The sequence below is a fragment of the Olea europaea genome, unplaced genomic scaffold, assembly GCF_002742605.1.
Source record: "Olea europaea var. sylvestris unplaced genomic scaffold, O_europaea_v1 scaffold1527, whole genome shotgun sequence".
Taxonomy (NCBI): Eukaryota; Viridiplantae; Streptophyta; class Magnoliopsida; order Lamiales; family Oleaceae; genus Olea; species Olea europaea.
In genome coordinates, this window is record NW_019232857.1 from 18,596 (window position 1) to 37,323 (window position 18,728).

Here is an 18,728-nt window from a genome sequence, read left to right on the forward strand (position 1 = left end):
CACATAAATTGAAAACAAAACAAAAAAGGAATATGCTACTTGGGTCCAGTTAGTGGGAACTTGTTTCCTTTGGAAGAAGACTTTCTAGGCGAGGACATGCCCCTCCATATTTTCCAGTCATCTTTCAACCCAGGGTTTTGAGGAAAGGAGACTCTGAGGGTTGGTACCCCCGGTGTCCAAAGGGATCACATTTCCCTTTCATCACATGGCTTCTCTCCTCCATCAAAGGGTGAAAGGAGACGTAGTTCTGGGTAAGGAGTAAGTTGTGAGTGTATGAGGGTGACACCTTTTCCCATTTGACAGTTCCTACCTCGTACTCAGAAGCTGATGAGTTGCATTTTTTGTTATGGATTTTAATTTGTGGTTAACTGATTTATATCTAATTTTGACCCTCTTCCATATTGTTCAGGGTAGGTTGGTCACTTTGAGCTATCCAAAGCAAAGCTAGCATAGTAGAGGACATCTACTTTTTCCACCTTTCTGCGAGAGAGTACGATCGCTTGCTCAACTCCAAGTGATTATTTGAAAACATTTGCTTAATAGCTCGGAGAGGTAGATTTGCTCATTAGTTGAGATTTTCTTGTTGGTTTACATACTTTCTGACTTCTATATATACTTTTCAGAAAACTTTGAGAAGAGGAGGCACTCTATCCTCGATATGGCTACTATCCTAGCAGCTACCTTCACTGCTGGGAAGAAGGGGTTGAAGCCCTTATTTGTTGCTGCCAAATAGGTGAGAGACGAAGTAGAGAGGATCAGCAGAAAGGCTGCTGGTCGTGAAGGAGATTAGCGGTCTTCCATTAAGGATAAGGGAAAAGATAAAGTTGAGGAGGTCCCCAAGAAAAAAACAAAGGTTTTTCGTCACTAGAGAGGGTGCGTCAACGACTACCAATCCACTGTCCCATTTCAAAGTCCCAGCTAAGGAGAAGATGATGATAGTCTCTATTGCTACTGATAAGTGTATTTTATACACTTATTCGGGGCTCTAAATTAACGATATTTGATAGTCTTTTAGCAAAATATATTCTAAATTGTTGTGTCTTACGTTTAATAGGTGAATTTTCATGGATTAAAAGGAAGTGAAGGAAAGAAGAGAAAATTGGGCGAAAATGGCAATATTTGAAGTACGTGGATTAAAGTGGCCATTGAAAGAAAATTGGAGAGCAATTGGAAGCCTTTTGAAAGTCAAACATTGTGGGCTATGTTACCACTAATATAAATACATTTATATCCCGTTTACAGAAAGAGGAGAAAAAAAGAAGAGGGGAGAAAAAGAAAAACCTAAAGGAAAAAAAAAAAAAAAAAGCGGCAGAGGGAATTGAAGGTGGATGGCAGCAAGGAAAAGTCAGAGAACAAGGAATTTTGGCCACTTTGGAGTCTAATTATGCCAAATAAAAACAAAGGTTCTTATGAATTTTGGCCACTTTGGAGTCTAATTATGCCAAATAAAAACAAAGGTTCTTACTGCTTTAGTTATATATACACACACATGACAATTACTGGGGGAAGTGGAGTTCTTTTGTGAAACAAAGAGTCCAGCTGCTGCAGAAAAGTGGAGAGAAGAAAAAAAATCTGGTTTTGAGAAATAAAATTGCTGGCTGAATTTCATTGAAGGAAGGCTGGAGGCTATTGGTGAATTATATAATTATATATACACGGCAGAGGTGCTGGGGGAAATTGGAAGGAAACAAAACCGGCTGCTTGTAGTAAGAAATTGAGCAACATTGGGCATTGTTTTGGCAGTCAAATATTGTGGCTGGAATTAATATATACATCAATTAGAGAAGCCGAATTAGAGCAGAAAACGTGGAAGCTGGCTGCTTGGGATGAATTGATTAGTTTATGCATTAAATTGGTGGCTGCAAGTGTGACAAAACATTTGCTTTGTATTGGAGCCAACTGTGTGGATGTTATAAACATAAAAGGAAGGCCAACTTCGAGATTTACTCGCTAACTGGGAGTTGACACATACACGTGCAAAGGCTGGGAATAATTTTGGAATTTAATCACCTCCCGTCGATTTTCGGTGACTTCCTTCCACTTTTATGTATTTAATTCCAACAGTATGCTAGGCTAATTTTTCTCATGTATTGGATGGATGACAAAATTGTTTAATTCTTAATTTTAATTCGAGACATGTGTTTATTTTAATTATTGTGTTGTGATTTCATTAGTATACATAATTAGATTGTTTTAATGTTTGCGCACCATTAGGACAATAAGTTACTTATTCGTTGTGTTGAAAAACTCACGATAAGTATAATACTATTATTGGGACATACGGGCAATAAATATTAGGAATAATATTTGTGGCATGTGCGATCTTATGTGATAATCCTAAATATCAATGCATGTTTGCTATATGAAGTCGGACTAGGAATATGATCGTCTCGTGGTAATTATATGTTTATTATATCTTGGAAAAGAATAATAAATAATAGTGAAATTATCGATCGTCGCAACTACATAAATTGAAATAATTATTATTGGTTGAGAATTAGAACTAAGAATTGATCAGTGGCGTTGGAAATCCAGTACCTTCGCACATTTGATTTTTAAACCAATTTGTCATTGATTTAATAAGTTTTAGTTATAAAAATTAGTTAGCTATTCATTCGATCATCTTTCAGTTACAAATTCGAATTTAAATATATCGAATATACTGAAATTGATCCTTATTCCCTCTGGGCCACGATTATTACTTGTACAACGAACCCATACGCTTGCGAGAATCTGACAAACAAGTTTTTTGGCACCGTTGCCGGGAATTACGGTGTTAATTTTAGTTATTAGATATTTTAGATTCGTTTTTATTTTTTTTATTTATCATTTTTATTTTCATTTAATTTTTAGTTTTTAGGCTACCATTACAGTTTTTAGGCAACTTTCGTTTATGAAAAATCCTAACGAGCCAGATCTCTTTCCGATAGACCACCAAATCGAAAGAACATTTAGAAATCGCAGAAGAGTTCAACTTCAAGCAAGGAGAATGACTGACAACCAAAATCAATCACAGCATCAGGTTCAACTTCACGAGCAAATACCACAGCTAAATCAACCGAGAGCTAACTAGAACGAAGCTCCTGTCTTAGTTGGAGATTACATCAATCCAATTCCCGCACCAGTGCAACCTGCTGTGGTATACCCCCTATTAGACAACCTAATTTCCACCTTCGACCAGATGTCATCAATTTGTTTCAAAATCACCAAGACATCAGGTTCTTTGGAAAAGCCACGGAAAACCCTCATGAGCATATTTCTACTTTTCTCATGTTATATGAAGTGATCAGCCACGAAGGGATATCAACAGATGCATTTCGAATGAGATTATTCCCTCATACCTTGAAAGACGCTGCTAGAGAATGGTTTCTCTGTTTACCACCAGGGAGCATTCAATCTTGGAACAATATGATTCAAAAATTCACGATGAAATTCTTTCCACCTTCTCGAGTTCACCAAATTAGGAATGACGTCCACACCTTTAAGAAAAAAGATCTCTAGAGCTATCCTGAGGCATGGGAGAGGTTCAAGAATCTTTGCAGAAAATGCCCCAACATCGACATTCCCAAGCAGGCTCAGCAATATCTTTTCTACTACGATCTAAAACAAGAGTTTAGAAATATGATAGATGCTTCGGCAGGAGGTTCAGTGATGAAACTTGATGTGGATGAGGCATATGACCTGTATGAAAAAATAGCTGAAAACCAATCAATGTGGCCAACTGATAGGGAAGCTCCACGGAAAACATCAGGGTTACACAACGTAGATGTGGTGACAGCACTGGCCGCGCAAATAGAAGTTCTTACCATGAAAATGGACAATCTATCTAAGTCAGTCAACATGGTACACCAATCGCCACCTGTTTGCGAAGGCTGTGGAGCGGATCATGCTAGTACACGCTACCCTTTGGCATCTACACATGTTAATCAATCCGAAGAAGTAAGCTACGCACAGAACTTTCAGAGACGGCAAAATAATCTTTTCTCCAACATATTTAATCCGGGTTGGAAGAACCATCCAAATTTTTCATGGTCCAATAATCAAGGACAAGAACAGGGAGGAAGCAATCAGAATAAACCACCAGGGTTCCAACAGCAACAACAGCAAGGGAGAAGGCCATCGTTGGAAGATTTTCTGGCTTAATACATTACTAGAACTGAGACCAACTTTCAAAACCAACAAGCCTCGATCAATAATTTGGAACAACAGGTTGGACAAATTGCAGCCGCACTATCAGGTAGAGCTCAAGGGACATTGCCTAGTAATACTGAAACAAATCCTAAGGAGCAGATCAAAGCAATCACTACATGTAGTGGCATCCAGTTACCAGAAATACATGTAAAGAGGCCAGCAACTGTTATAGAAAAGGCACCTATCATGGGCGAGGAGCAAGTAGATGAATCAGACAAAGCCTCAGAGGAAAATCAAGTTGAATCATCAGATAGTCCACAGGTGAAGGCAACTGCTCCTGTCAAAGCATATGTTCCTCCTATCCCATTTCCACAGAGATTGCAAAAACATAAGCTCGACAAGCAATTCCAGAAATTTTTGGATGTGTTTAAGAAGCTGCATATTAACATACCATTTGCTGAAGCTTTAGCCCAAATGCCCAACTATGCCAAGTTCATGAAGGATATTCTATCAAATAAGAGGAAGCTGGAAGACAATGAAATAGTCATGATTACTGAGGAGTGTAGCGCAATTCTCCAGTACAAATTACCACCGAAACTAAAAGACCCAAGGAGTTTTACTATTCCTTGTCACATTGGTAATTTGTATATAGATAAGGTTGGCAAGTTTATCTTCCCAGCAGACTTCATTATTCTGGATATGGAAGAAGATAGAGACGTCCCCCTCATATTGGGTCGTCCATTTTTGGCCATGAGAAGAGTTCTGATAGATGTGCAAAAGGGTCAGTTGATATTGAGGTTAAATGAAGAAGAACTGATAATCAATGTGTTTCGGGCTTTCAGATTTTAGAGCGAACCGAATTCTTGTATGCAGATTGATATAATAAAAGAAGCGGTGTCAGAGACATTCAAACTAGATCACCCTCAGGATCTACTTGAGGCTTGTTTAGTGCATTCGCAAAATTTACCATCAGGATTCTTCCAAGAGAATGAGGACGTCAAGTAGGTCTACTATGTCTAATGCAGGTCCCGTCCTAAGCTCTCCATTTCTCAACGGAATGATGAGTTGGCTCCGAAGGTTCTCTTAATACTCCTTCCAAAGATCTAAACTGCGATGACTACCTTTTACAAATTCTGGACAAACCGTTAGCTATCTTTTGTGGAGTCTAGAAATGCGGTGGAAATCGTCGCTGCCATGGAGTCTCCAAGCGAGTAGGGAATTTACCTTTGTCGTAGAGGCGAAGGCCCTCTTTAAAAACCTTCAAAGTGAAAAAAAAGACTAGGCTAGTAGGGCTACTCGGGTCGAGGAGGCAGCAAAGAACGCGACGGCTGATGTGGAGGCTTCGGAGAAGCTACAAATTAAAGGTCTGTGAAGTTCGCTTTTACCTTGGCAAAAATTGAGAATTTGAAAAAAGAGGTTCAATTGTCTCAGAGTGAGGCAGCCTCCATGATGAAGAAGGTAGAGACTTTTGATGCCACCAAATGTTGGTTGCTTAGACCCTGGAGAAGGCTAATAAAGAAAATGCTGCATTGAAGCATAAGATGGGGGAGTTGAGATTAAGGGCTTTTGGCTTGACATAAAAGGTGGAGATGGTGAAGATGGAAGCTCAATCTCCTGGTAGTGAAGATAAAAAGCATTACATTGCCGACTTCCATCTAACAAAGACGTATCAAAGATTTACTAAATACTGGCGAAGATATGCCTACACTAAGGTTACGGAGTGGATTGAGGTAAACTACCAAACTTTGATACCTATGAGTTGATGTCCAAATTCTTGGAAGAGGGGAGTGAAGAGCTTCAGACTCCTACTGAGTTTATCCACGTGATCGAAATTAAAGGTGAGGCTGTCAAAGAGGAAGAGGCTTAGAAGCCATGGCTCTCAATGCTATAGTGTCCTTCATTTCTCTCATTTTCCCTCTTACTTAGCATATAGGACTTTTGTAATAATTTTCTGTTCCATTTTGTAAATGGCTTTGAAGCCCTCAATTATAAAAGTTCTCATAATGAATGAAAAAGATTTTTATGACTTACTATCTTTACTGCACTTTTTACTTCATTTCTTTGTAGCATTTTATTTCGTTATTTGAGACTTATTTATACTCGCTATTTGTACAAGTGTTGGTAGTTCGTGCCTTTTATTAATTTTCCTGAGTATGCGGTTTGTCCAGGTTGAGGCCTTAAGACCTTTTGTTGCTAAGGGGATGTCCTGTCTACTTCGCGATTTTGGAGGTCTACCTCGTCATTGAAGTACCCATACTTTACTACATTTAGACAATTCGTCTATGCAGAGGCTTTTCCTTTAACTTCAGTTAATGTGAGGTTATTTTTCTTCACAACAAAGATTTTTAAGAAGATAAACTTTTATTTAGTTGAAACAAATAATTCGTGGAATTCATTTACATTTATCAGTAGTACTTTCGTAGACATTTTGCTTTCTATGAATGAGGCAGTGTCTTCCATCCATGTTTTTGATTTATAAGTCTCTTGTCGAGCTTCTTCCTTGATACTATAAAGACCTTCCCAATTAGGGCCAAGGGCTCTCACTCTGGTTCTTGAGAAGTAGAAACACATTCTGTAGCACATGGTTATGTAAACAAAATGACCTCTTCTTAACTTTGGAATTTTAGAATCTAGTCGTCTTTCGTTGGTATAGCCCATTTTGCTTAGGAATCATTCCTCATTTCTTCAAGGAAATCGAATTAACATCTTTTCAACTCATCATTGGATATTTTGTTAAAATGTATGCGATGCGGAGATGGCAGACCCCCCATCTCAACTGGTCTCATAGTCTCGGCTTCGTGAGTCATAGAAAAATGAGTTCCTCTTATAGCTGTCCTGCTAGTAGTCCGGAAAGCCCATTAGATCTGAGGTAGTTCATCAACCTAAACTCCTTTTGATGCATCTAACTCTCTTTTGAGCTTGTATTCGATAGTCTTATTTACACCTTTTACTTGTCCATTAGCATGAGGATGATGTGGTGAAGATCAGTACTTTTTGATTCCTAACTCTTCGCATAAGTTTCTGACTTTCTTATTATCAAAATGTCATCCATTATCTGAGACAATTGAATGGGAAATTTCAAACCTGGATATAATATTTTTCCATAAAAACTTTGAAACATTAGCTTCAATAATTTTGGCTTGGGGTTCGGCTTAAACTCATTTTGTGAAATAATCAATAGTTACAATTACAAAGCTGGCACTACCAATTCATTTAGCTCTTAAGAATGTTGCCTCTGAATTGTTGCAAATCGTTTACATTTGTGGCACTTCCTTGCAAATTGTTGTGCATCCTTTTCAGTATGGGCCAATAATATCCCTAATTTAACACTTTTTATGCTAGAGACCATCCTTCTATTTGGTTGCTACATACCCACTCATGAATCTTTTGAAGTACATAAGTGGCTTTCTCACCACCAATAAATCGGAGTAAGGGCAAGGAAAAACCTCACTTGTATAGCTTGTCGTCTTGGAAAGCGAAGTAAGTGACTCATATTTTGAGCCTCCATGCTTCTTCGTTATTAGATGGCAAGGCCTAGTCTTTGAGGTATGCTATAATTGGCTTCATCCATTGGTCACAAAATCTGTCAAGTCCTATCTTTTAACAACAATCCTTGTTTTGAAGACGATGTCAAATTCACTAAACTCCATGGCCCACTTCAGTAATGTTCCTAAAGCATCAGGCTTCTACAGCACCTGCTTGAGTGGGAAGTTACTTATCACATGTATGGCACGTGCTTAGAAATATGGCATTAATTTTTGAGAAGCAGTTACGAGAAAGAGGGCTAACTTCTCCATATCTGGATAGCGGGTTTCTGCTACAAAGAGTGCTTTACTCACATAATACCGAGGCAATTGGTGACTTTCTTATTCCCTTAGAAATACTGAACTGATAGACTCGGTGATTAGTGCCAAGTATAGCTGTAGAGGTTTTTGAACTTTGGGTTTTGATAGGAGGAAAGTCTGTCCCAAGTGCTTCTTTAGCACTTGTAAGCCTATTCCACATTCCTTCGTCCATTGGAATCTGTTTCTTCCTTTCAAAACTTTGAGGAAGGAAAGACATTTGTCCGCTAACTTTGAGATGTGTTCACGAAAATATTATTTCGATTTAAACTCCGTAAGTGTATGGTTTGTAAGAAGTAATAAAGTGGAATGAAGAGTTCTGAATATCATCCTACAGATATTGAGTTAGCTTAATTTTACCTATCTCGACTTTAACTGAAACCAAATTGTCAAATGTGATATTTATAACTTGACTACACCTAAACTAGATTATGTATGCAAATGTGAATGAATTAAGTGAAACTATAGTGCAAGTGATGTATGAGTGCAAGTTGATAAATTTAATGAATAAATGGTGCATTAAGATTGCGAATCCCAATGCAATGATCTCTTTTAAGCCTAGTTCTATAAATTGACCACAAGTCTAAGTTTTAAAGAATCAATGTTCCTATTTTATCCAATAGTCTCTCTCGTGTAATGTTGAACCTACTCTTATATACGACCCGACTATATCTCTATGACGGATGCAAATATACAAGAATGTAGGATATTTTTGAACACTTAGAGATTCATGCAGGGCATAACGATATATCCCTATCCTCTATCCGACCTTACGATGGTTTATACCCCATTAAGCCTATTTTCCTTCTTTTGAATGCATAAAATAAGCCACCAAACTCACACAATCACATGCACATATTTATGGATGAAAATAATCGCATATAAACCATTCAAATCCATATAATGTGTTTTAATGCCAATAGAGTAAAACTAGAAATCAAAAGATTACATTACATAGTTCATCGTTCTCCTAGTACAGAATCATCTAGCCTAGCATAGGAAAAGTAGTAAAGCACAAAGAAATTTTAAGAAACAACATCATCGATTTAATATTTTACTTGAATCTTCGTGTAATCCTGTCGATCTTCGTGTTTGTCCTTGTGTTTGTGGCTTAAAATCTCCTTCAAAGTGCATTCTCTATGTTCTCAATATGTCCCCCTTCCCCCCGGTATTTTAACGGCCTTAGGGTTTTCATATAAGTCAAGTGACTTGTTTCCATAAGAATTTCACTCGAAGAAGGAAACTAGAATTCCAGCGTCGAATTTGTGCCATGCAATCTCATAGTTATGTATAGCTTCCTTGGCTCTTTTTTGATTGCCACCATGCGACCTCATGGTATAATTTTTCTTCCAAAAGTGGCGTTTGGTCCCCCCGAACTTTAAATTCTTGCTTTTTGACCACTTTTCTCCTTTTTCTTCTCCCAACACTTCAAGTCTTCAACAAATTGGTCATTGATCCTTAAACATCTTCGTTTATGCACTCGGTTCATCTTTTGGCTATTTATACTATGATCCCTAAACTATAGTTTTCCTCCATTTCGGTCCTTTTTCGTTTCTTTCTCTTGAATTCCGCTACATTCATTAACATTATCCTACAAAATAAAGTTGTATAGAATTAAGCCATATTCAAACACTATTATCGACAATTTGTCATGTTTTGTGGCAAAATAAGTGTGTAAAAATGCACTTATCAAGACGAAATGACTTAAAACTATTATACATCTCGTTAGGCTTTGTACTTCCTTGGGTTTCTGGAATGACCTCATTTCGATCAACACTTTGATCTTTTTTGGGTTGGCCTCAATTCCTTTTTGAATCCAAAGGCACATTTGAGAGGGTTCGACCTCATTCTATACCTTGGAAGTATGTAGAAAGCTTTGGGGATGGTCTGTTCTTTGAAAACAACCTCTTTTTTAGAAAACATCTATCATTTCGACGTCGTCCTCTTGTTCAGGGTTTTACCTTTACCCTAGGTGATCACTTTCGTCAATGTCCATTAAGATGACACGAACATCCTTAGGTTCAACTTTTCTAAAAGAATTGGAGTAGCACTCCTTAGCACCTCTTTGATCACCCCTGACTGTGGTGATACCATGTTCCATTGGGACTTTATGCACAGATGATGGATGGATGTGACGACTCCTAGTTTTTTTAACACTTGCCTTCCAAGTACTTCATAGTAAGTGGAGAGATTGTTTGCCACAAAAAATTCCATCAAATGGTGAGCCATAAATTGTGCCATTCTCATCTCCATTGCTAAAGTGATTTTTCCTTTCGGGATAATGCTATTGCTTGTAAACCTGTAAAGGAGACTCATAGGAATTAACTCATTATCAACTTCCATTTTATCAAATGTAGCTCCAAATATGATGTTAACTAAGCTTCCATTGTTTACTAACATTCTTTTGAGACCATTCAAGCCACAACAACTCTTACCATTAGGGCATCACAATGCTGATGATGAACTCCCACGATATCATCTTCGGTGAATGTAATAGGTTGAACCTTTCTTTCAATGGTGAATCAGTTGTTACTGACTAGGAAACTTGACCTTAGGGAGTTTTTGGCCTTTCAGGCATAGTTTCTTTGGGCATTCTTGTATTCTCTCCCGACATAACGACCTTCAAAAATGGTATCAATTTCTTGTGACTAGCATTGGCTAAAGGGTATCTTCTCTATCTTTGACCCTCTATGGGTCTTTCCTCATCGTTGTCTCACCTTCGCAAGGTATTACCTCTATTAGGGTGCCTTGCCTCATTGTTCCTCTCGCCTAGGAGACTTATCTCTCTATGGGTGACTATTTCTTCTTTGATTGTTGGGGTGCTTAGCAATATTTCTAAAACCAGAAGTATTGTGACTATAGGAGTGGTAATATATGTAGTAGATGGGTACTTCATCCCTATCTCTATATTTAGCACCTAGTCCCATTTCTCTCCCCATGTGGGGAAAATGTTGATAAGGTTTACTTTGGTAAACTTTCGTATTGGGGTTTACTTTTTTATAAGCTAAAGTAGCCACTATACTTAACATTGATGTAGCCAATACTTGTCCTAGATTGAGGAAAGCCGACTGTCTGACCTGATGGTCCCTCAAGTGGGCGATGGGAGTTCTTTTCCTTTGCATTTATGGAGGTAAAAGGCTTTGATTTGCCCTATTATGGTGATCTTTCAATTCTTCATTGATATTCTCACGTCTTATTATTTTCTGTAAAGTATCATAACTTGTAAGGTCTTTATTTTGCAAAACCCTCCAGAAGATAGAGTTCATATCCAATTCTTCCCTTAGAGCTGTTAATGTCTCTGTCTTTGACTTGCACGTAGTAAATCACCTAATTGATAAAACGACACTGAAAATTTTTCAGTAACTCCCCTTGTTGATGCTTTATGTCCTGAAGGTGTTAGATTGGCCCTTTATCCTTTTTACTTATGACGAAGCATTTAAAAATAGCTTTCTTAAAGTCTGGCCAATTTCTAATGCTTCATTCTGGGAGCTTGGTATACCATACTTCAGCTGCTCCACTTAAAGTTAAATGGCAGGCTTTGTACTTCATGGCGGAGGTGGCTCTTCTTAGGCTTGTGTGAGTTTCGAAGTCATTGAGGTATTTTGCAGGATCACCTCTCCCATTGTTTTTGGGAAGTTTGGGGGAGCATGCAGTGATTTAGGACATGGCTGTTCCTAATATCTTGTGAAAATATGATATTTTCATTATCAAGATTGTAGGACCTTTGCGGTTCATCAGAATCTTCATCTTTTCTGACTTGTGTTTCTCGAGGTGGTTGAGATGGTCTTGCTTGATTCCATGCCTATACTACTCTCTTTTCATGCCTATTTCTAGGTGGAAGGCTTGAAAGCTCATCATTCGTCGATTCGTTTTATCTTTCAAACTGAAGTGGTCTCTGTTGCCTATTTCTAGATTTAGAAGATTGAGACTGCCTATTTCTAGGTAGCCCTAGGTTTAGCCTATCGAAAACATTTATTGACCTTCGGGACATGTCTTCCGAATTATAGTTTAGAGAAAAATTGAATGGGACCTCGTGTGGACAATTTATAGTGTAGTTAGTGGATGTGTCCATCCCGACTTCCATTACCTGAAGGACTTTATCCCTAGTGTTTTGCCGGTATTCGACCATTTTGACTTTGGACCTCTCATCTACCTAGGTAGTATTTTTATTGCGAGAGGTCGTAGAATACATTTCCTTGAGTTACATAGAGAGGAAGTGGATATCCTTCCTGGCCTTGCATGCTCCTTAACATCTCATTCATGGCCATGTTTATCATGTTTGCTACATGATTGCCTCTTCTCTAGTGGGTCTACTAGCAATCCTAGACCTAACTCTTGATCTACCTCTCCTATGTGGCTGTTGGAATCAATGGTTAGTTATTGAGGCAGCTTGTGATGGTTCTCTTTCTTCAGGGTGATCCTTTGCCCTTCGAGGTGCAGATACTTCATTAGTAGTACTCATGATAGCATTTTGTGTTGTTAATTTCAACTAACGTTCTCTTTTTCAAGGGATATGATGGTGTTTTAGAAAAATGATTCATCATGGTGATTGTTTCTTCAAGAATACATCCTTTTGTCTAGAAGCAAAAGATCCTCCCAAACCCGTGTTCGCTAGATGGCTTTCTCCTAAACGATTTCGTAGTTAAATGTATGAAAGTTCCCACAGAGGACACTAATATATTGACCTCTTTTTTGCAATAGCAAGATGGACAACAGATGTCTGACCGATTTGTGTCCATGTGAGCACATTTTGACACGTTTAGACTAGAGATGCGGTCAAAGAGTCACGTTAATAATTAACCTAGAAGATGTTCTCTAAGAGAAGACGAAAACGTTTGGACACCAACAATGTGATTAAGGATAGTAGCTAAACAAAAAAATCAATCGCAAGTGACTCTGTCAAAATAGAATGAATCCAAACTCAAACACCAATAGACGAGTGAGAGAGTTCTAATTTTAGGTAGGTAAAGTTTAGGTATATATATTTTTTTCAATCCCTTCAACTATTACAAGTGTTGCTATTTATAGAGGTTAGACCGATGTGATCACTGTTGAATTAGAATTACATGGACTCATCCCACTATCGGTGCCTCACATCACTCTCTGTAATACATTAACGCTATAGTCTATGCTGAAACTTTTGATAGCATACGTTACAACAATCATTCTTAAAGATACTCTTTAGACCCACTTTAAAGTCAAGAAGTGCTTCGACATTAAGAGGGAACATCAGATGTGAACAGGTTAAGCCAGTAGAGGAAGTGCTTCGGCCAAAGAATTTCGAATAAAGAGGGCTTTAGATGAAGATGATGCTTTGGTCAAAGAACAGCTTTTACAATTTATTTATTTTTGATCTTGTTGACTGTCAATTGTCTGCATGCAGTGGCTTTATGTGGCTTCGACGTGGACTCCACTGAAAGCTTTGAATATGAGGCTAACATTTTCTATTCACTTTCATATATAATGAGTCTTTCCATATGCAACATATATTCTGCCCCTTTCATTTTAATTGACCATGACTAACCTAGTAACCTGTTTCCTTTTATCTTTGGAATTTCTTGGAAGAGTTTTGCTAGGGGTACATAATTTAGTGTACCGAAGGGTGTACGTCCTCTCACATGGTGGGGTCTACTAGAATATTTTATTCATGTGGGTCCCACTCTCACGTGAGAGGGTGTCCACCCTTGATTACACCAAATTATGTACATATGGTAGGCAATTGGCCATGTTCATATGGTTTTTGCATGATTAGGCGGCTGTCTGGAATTAATTGGCGGATTTTTAACTTTTTACTTGACCGGAAACTTAAAAATGGAAGACTAGTAGTTGGGGGTCGTAAACGAAATCTAACTTTGTATATTTATGCTTTTATGTTGAGTTGTACAAATCAAAGTTTTTGTGACATGCGTGCCTTTACATATATCTTTTGATTTGGTGAATAAAAGTTTAAGTTGTTTATTCTGCCTATTTCTAATAATTTTTATGTTCTTCGCCTAAGTTCTTTGTTACAAAATTATTCTATGTTAGAAAGGCTATTTGGATGATGCATCTTAGTGTCATCACTTAGCAGAAATTTCACGCATTACTTGAAATTTCAAAGCATCTTTATTTAATAATTAACTCTCATGTAACTCTCTAATTGACCTAACGTGTTTGCAAGATGTCTGAAATAAATTTACAGATTTAAAAAGTGCTCAAACGAGTTAATTTCCAATATTTATAACTTAGCTCCTAAATGTTGCAACTAATGCATTTCGGGACCCAATTCTGATTTTAGGCTTGTGAAACTCATTCTTCTCATTACAAGTAATCATTTTACTATTCTAATTACCGAAATTATGGTTCTCAACAATATTTTTTTAATATTTTCCATTTGAGCTAATTAACTTCTCCAAAAGTTTTAAATGATGCCAAATTTGGTTATTTAGCATCTAATGATCCTTCATTCTTATAATCAATAGGATGCATTTGATTTGCATTTTTGTTTTCAATTTTGAATTCATTTTCTATTTTTTGTTTTGAGAGATTATTTTAAGATTGTAGAAAAAGCGTTTGGTTCGTTAGTCTGAAAAGCTATTTTTAAAAAAAATAAAAAATGAGAAAATGCATTTGGTTTAAAAACTTTATAAATAGTTTTATGACATTTGGAGGAGCATGGAAAGAAAGAAAGAAAGAAAGAGAGAGAGATGGAGATGGGTATTTGTATTTGGGTAAGTTTTGTGTGTTTTACAAAACTAAAAATTGAAAAATGGCATCAAAATGACAAGTCAAATGCATTCTAAATAATCTTGAATCATTACTTTGCCGTTTCAAATATGTTTATTATTTATCCTTTGGGCCCTAAAACATTTTTAAAACTACAAATTGACCCAAAATTTCCAAACTTCAGACGTGCTACACATTTAATTCTATACTTGTGTAAAGTTTTGGGCTATGTTTTTGTTGGGTTTTTGACACAAATTGAATTGAATTTTGGAGAAAATATTTTTTCCTTTCTTTCCACGTGTTTTAACTGGAAAAATATTGTTTCATTTATTCCAATTGATTTTTTTATCTTGTTTTCATCTTTATAGTATTTCTTAGGTTTAACATGCACCTTTAAAGATGCTAGACTCTTTTCACGAGTTCTACACTACTAAAATAAAATAGAATAATTATATAGGCACAGTTATTGTACTTGTTTTCTCCATATCAATCAATTGAACAAAATACTTCATTCCTCTGTCAATTAATTCTTTATTTTTTATCTTGCTATTTGTATGCAATCATCTCTTCATATTGTGTCATATATATTATCTTGATCTGCTTTATTTCACAAAGTGGTATTAGAGCTATTGGTTGTAGTTTGTACTAGGTCTTTGTTATTGATGGTAGCCATGAAGTATAAAATTTCACTATTGATCGCAATATGAGATTTTGATTGTAACAAGTGAAGATACGAGTTGTACTCACGTAGAAGGATTTGGATAGTACGTTGTTGGGATTTGACAAAATGCCCAAAACTTGGATGATGGAAGAGAAACAATGGAGGAATTGAGAGGTACTTTTATGGATCCATCTTTATCACTTTAACAATAGTATTCGGGGTGTTTTGAAGGAGAAAACGACAGTTATATTGTGGTTGAATTTGGAACAATTGTGCATGACTAAAAGTCTGACAAGCAAACTGCATTTGAAGTAGAGGTTATATTCTCATCGCATGGTAATTGGTGAATCTTTGGAAGATCATTTGACTGTGTTCAAGGAGATCGTCACTGATTTGGAGACTTTAGAGGAAAAGTGCAATGAAGAAAATTTGACCTTAATCCTTTTGTGTTTGCTACCTGCTTCGTTTACTTCGTTTAAAGACACGATCTTGTATAGTCGTGATACCCTCACCATTGAAGATGCGTATAATTCTTTGTTTTCAAAAGAGAAGATGAAGCATTGGGTTGGATTTGAGCCCAGAGATGGAGAAGACCTTGTTATTCATGGCTATCGGAGAAGGGGTAAGTTGAGGTCATTTTTTAGTAATCAATTTTGTTATTATTGCAAGAAAAAAGGAAACATTTGGAAGAATTGCAACAAATTGCAGAATAAAGGTAATTTGACTACAAATTATTGAAGTAATCAAGTACTTCAAATGAGACCTACATAGTCGAGAACTATTATAACGATGGAAATATTTTGACGATTTTTGACATGAAATCCAAACTTGATGATGAGTGGATTTTGGATATAGCTTGTATGCTGCATACCTATTTCAATCAGGATTTGTTTGAAACATATGGAACGATGACTAAAAGTTTCATTGTCATAGGTAACAACGAACTTTGTTGGGTAGCTAGTATTGGTAAAGTCAGATTGAAACTACTGAATGGAATATGTAGAACACTTGATCATGTTCAACATATTCCAGACTTGAAGAAGAATCTCATTGTGTTGAGTGCACTTGATTCAGAGGGGTAGACGTTTTCTAGAAGAGGTGGAGTCTTTATGGTTTGAAGGGTGTTAGTGTCGTATTGGAGGAGTGGAGAAGGTCCCAGTTATACATATTGTAAGGTCATGCAGAAGTTGTTAATAAATATCAGTATAGATCTAGTACTATGGTGAAGATTTAGTTTGGTACTATACCTTTGAGATTTGGTTGAAGATCCATATTGAAGAATACTACTTAGTCAAGTTTGGAGAATATGGATAATTCCCTTTTGCAACCATTGCCTGCGGTTCAATCATATTCAACTGCTAGGAATAGACCCATTGGAGATAGGTACTTGGATGTTGATTCGGTTACACATAATATTAGCATTTTTGAAGGTGTTGAAACCAGCAAGGGGCTTTCTATGAAGTATTAGGAGTTCATTCTACTATAGGGTGTGTTTTGACATTGTTTGGTAACTGGTTTCTATATTTTTTGTGAATTTTGGAGAATCCGATGTTTGGGTTCATGTATCAGTTTCAGATACTGTGGAAGAAAAGAAGTATTTTTTTTGTTGGAGAGAGTTTGGTCCTTGTTAAAGAGCTTAAAGATTTTGTTACGGACAAATTTATTTTTCCAAGTGGAAAATCATTGGAGCTTTGTGCGTTGCATCGTAATTTGTGTTAAAGTGGAGATTGTTGGGTTTCTTGATTCAAATTAGATTGGATTTTTGAAACAATATTTTTTTCTTTCTGTCCACGCGTTTTTATCGAGAAAATATTATTTCCTTTATTCCACGTGATTTTAGATATTCTTTCTATTTTTGTGGTATTTCTCGAGTTTAACATGAAGCTTTATAATATTCTTATTTTTCAAATTCAAAACATTATATTGAAAATCGTACATAACCATATCATGTCTATGAGTGGTACAAGTGCTGATTTTATAATATCAACATCCGAACATATCCCAAAAGGTTTAATACATCTAGACCATTGTATTAGCTTTAAAATCTGTTTGTAAAATTAAAGACATAGGTCAAGTTGTTTATTGAGGACTCAAGCACTACCAAATAGAAAGATTGAACCTTGTTAAAGATTGAATGGCTTTATGCTATACTAGTCCAACATTGGGAACCTATGCTGATATTATCCCTGTTTTATTTATTTTCTTTTCTTCCTCACTAGCAATAAGCACGTGCATTGCACGTTTTATGTATTGATGAATGATATATGCACTATTTTTGCATTACTAATACTATTTTTCAAAATAACAGAGGTAATTGATATTGTTAAAGGGAAAATTACAATTGTGTGTGCGTATGTATATGTGTGTGTGTATATATACATATACACATGTAAGTATAATACTTATTTGTACACAATATTTTTTTAGTAATCGAATGTCCCAATTAATATATTAATGCAACCCTTAGCACATTTGTTACCTCATTAATACATTAATGCAACCTTTCAATTTTGTAACCTCAATTTAAAAATAACCTAATGGATGGATTATAATGTAAATTATGAAGATTAATAAGGGTTTTGTTGATGAAAAATAAGAAATTACTTTGTTGATGAAAAATAAAAATTGTAAAAACAAAATACTGAATTGAATGATAAATCACTAAATTTTTGTTGATTTTTTTTTTAAATAATTGAATGTCAATTTTACTCCTTATATTAATTCCAACCCAATGATAAATATCAATTAAATATTTCACCATTAATATTAATTCTAAATCAAATGATAAATATTAATTAAATTGGTAATAAGGGCTTTGTTAGGCATTGAATTTCTGTGTGTAATTTCTTTTTTATTCATTGAATGTCCTTATTAATATATTAATGCAACCTTTAAAATATTTATAACCTCAATTAAACATTAACTCAATGGATGAATTATAATGTAAAATACGAAGATTAAAAATTGCTCTGTTGATGAAAAATAAAAACTCATTGCATGAATTATAATGTAAATCTTGAAGATTAATAAGGGTTTTGCTGATGAAAAATTAAAATTGATTTGTTGGTAGAAAATAAAAATTGTAAGAACAAAATGATCAATTGAATAATAAGTCACTGATTTTTTTAATATTTTTTTGTATTTTTTTTCGTTTTTAATACAATTGAATATTAGTTTCACTTCTTATATTGATTCCAATTCAAAATGACAAAATATTTCACTCCTTATATTATATTAATTCTAAACCAAATGATAAGTACTAATTAAATTAGTATTCTAATTATGAGGGTATAGTGGGCATATAGTTGAATATGTAGGGGTATATTTGGTATTTAAAAGTTTCTCCACCATCCTCATTTTTAATATATTGTAGATAACGAACGAGAAAA

At 35.8% G+C, this 18,728-nt stretch overlaps 1 protein-coding gene and 1 long non-coding RNA gene across 2 annotated transcripts; both read left to right on the forward strand.

The window, feature by feature from the left end:
• Positions 1–561: 561 nt before the first annotated feature.
• Positions 562–2,197, forward strand: LOC111376592. The gene is made up of 2 exons (XR_002699506.1): positions 562–873; positions 1,055–2,197. It is a non-coding gene; the product is annotated as an uncharacterized LOC111376592 (long non-coding RNA).
• Positions 2,198–3,621: 1,424 nt separating this feature from the next.
• On the forward strand, positions 3,622–4,980 carry LOC111376589. Its single transcript, XM_022999556.1, has 2 exons — positions 3,622–4,137; positions 4,210–4,980. Exons 1-2 carry the CDS (start codon positions 3,622–3,624, stop codon positions 4,978–4,980), a joined length of 1,287 nt encoding a protein of 428 aa, XP_022855324.1.
• Positions 4,981–18,728: the final 13,748 nt, after the last annotated feature.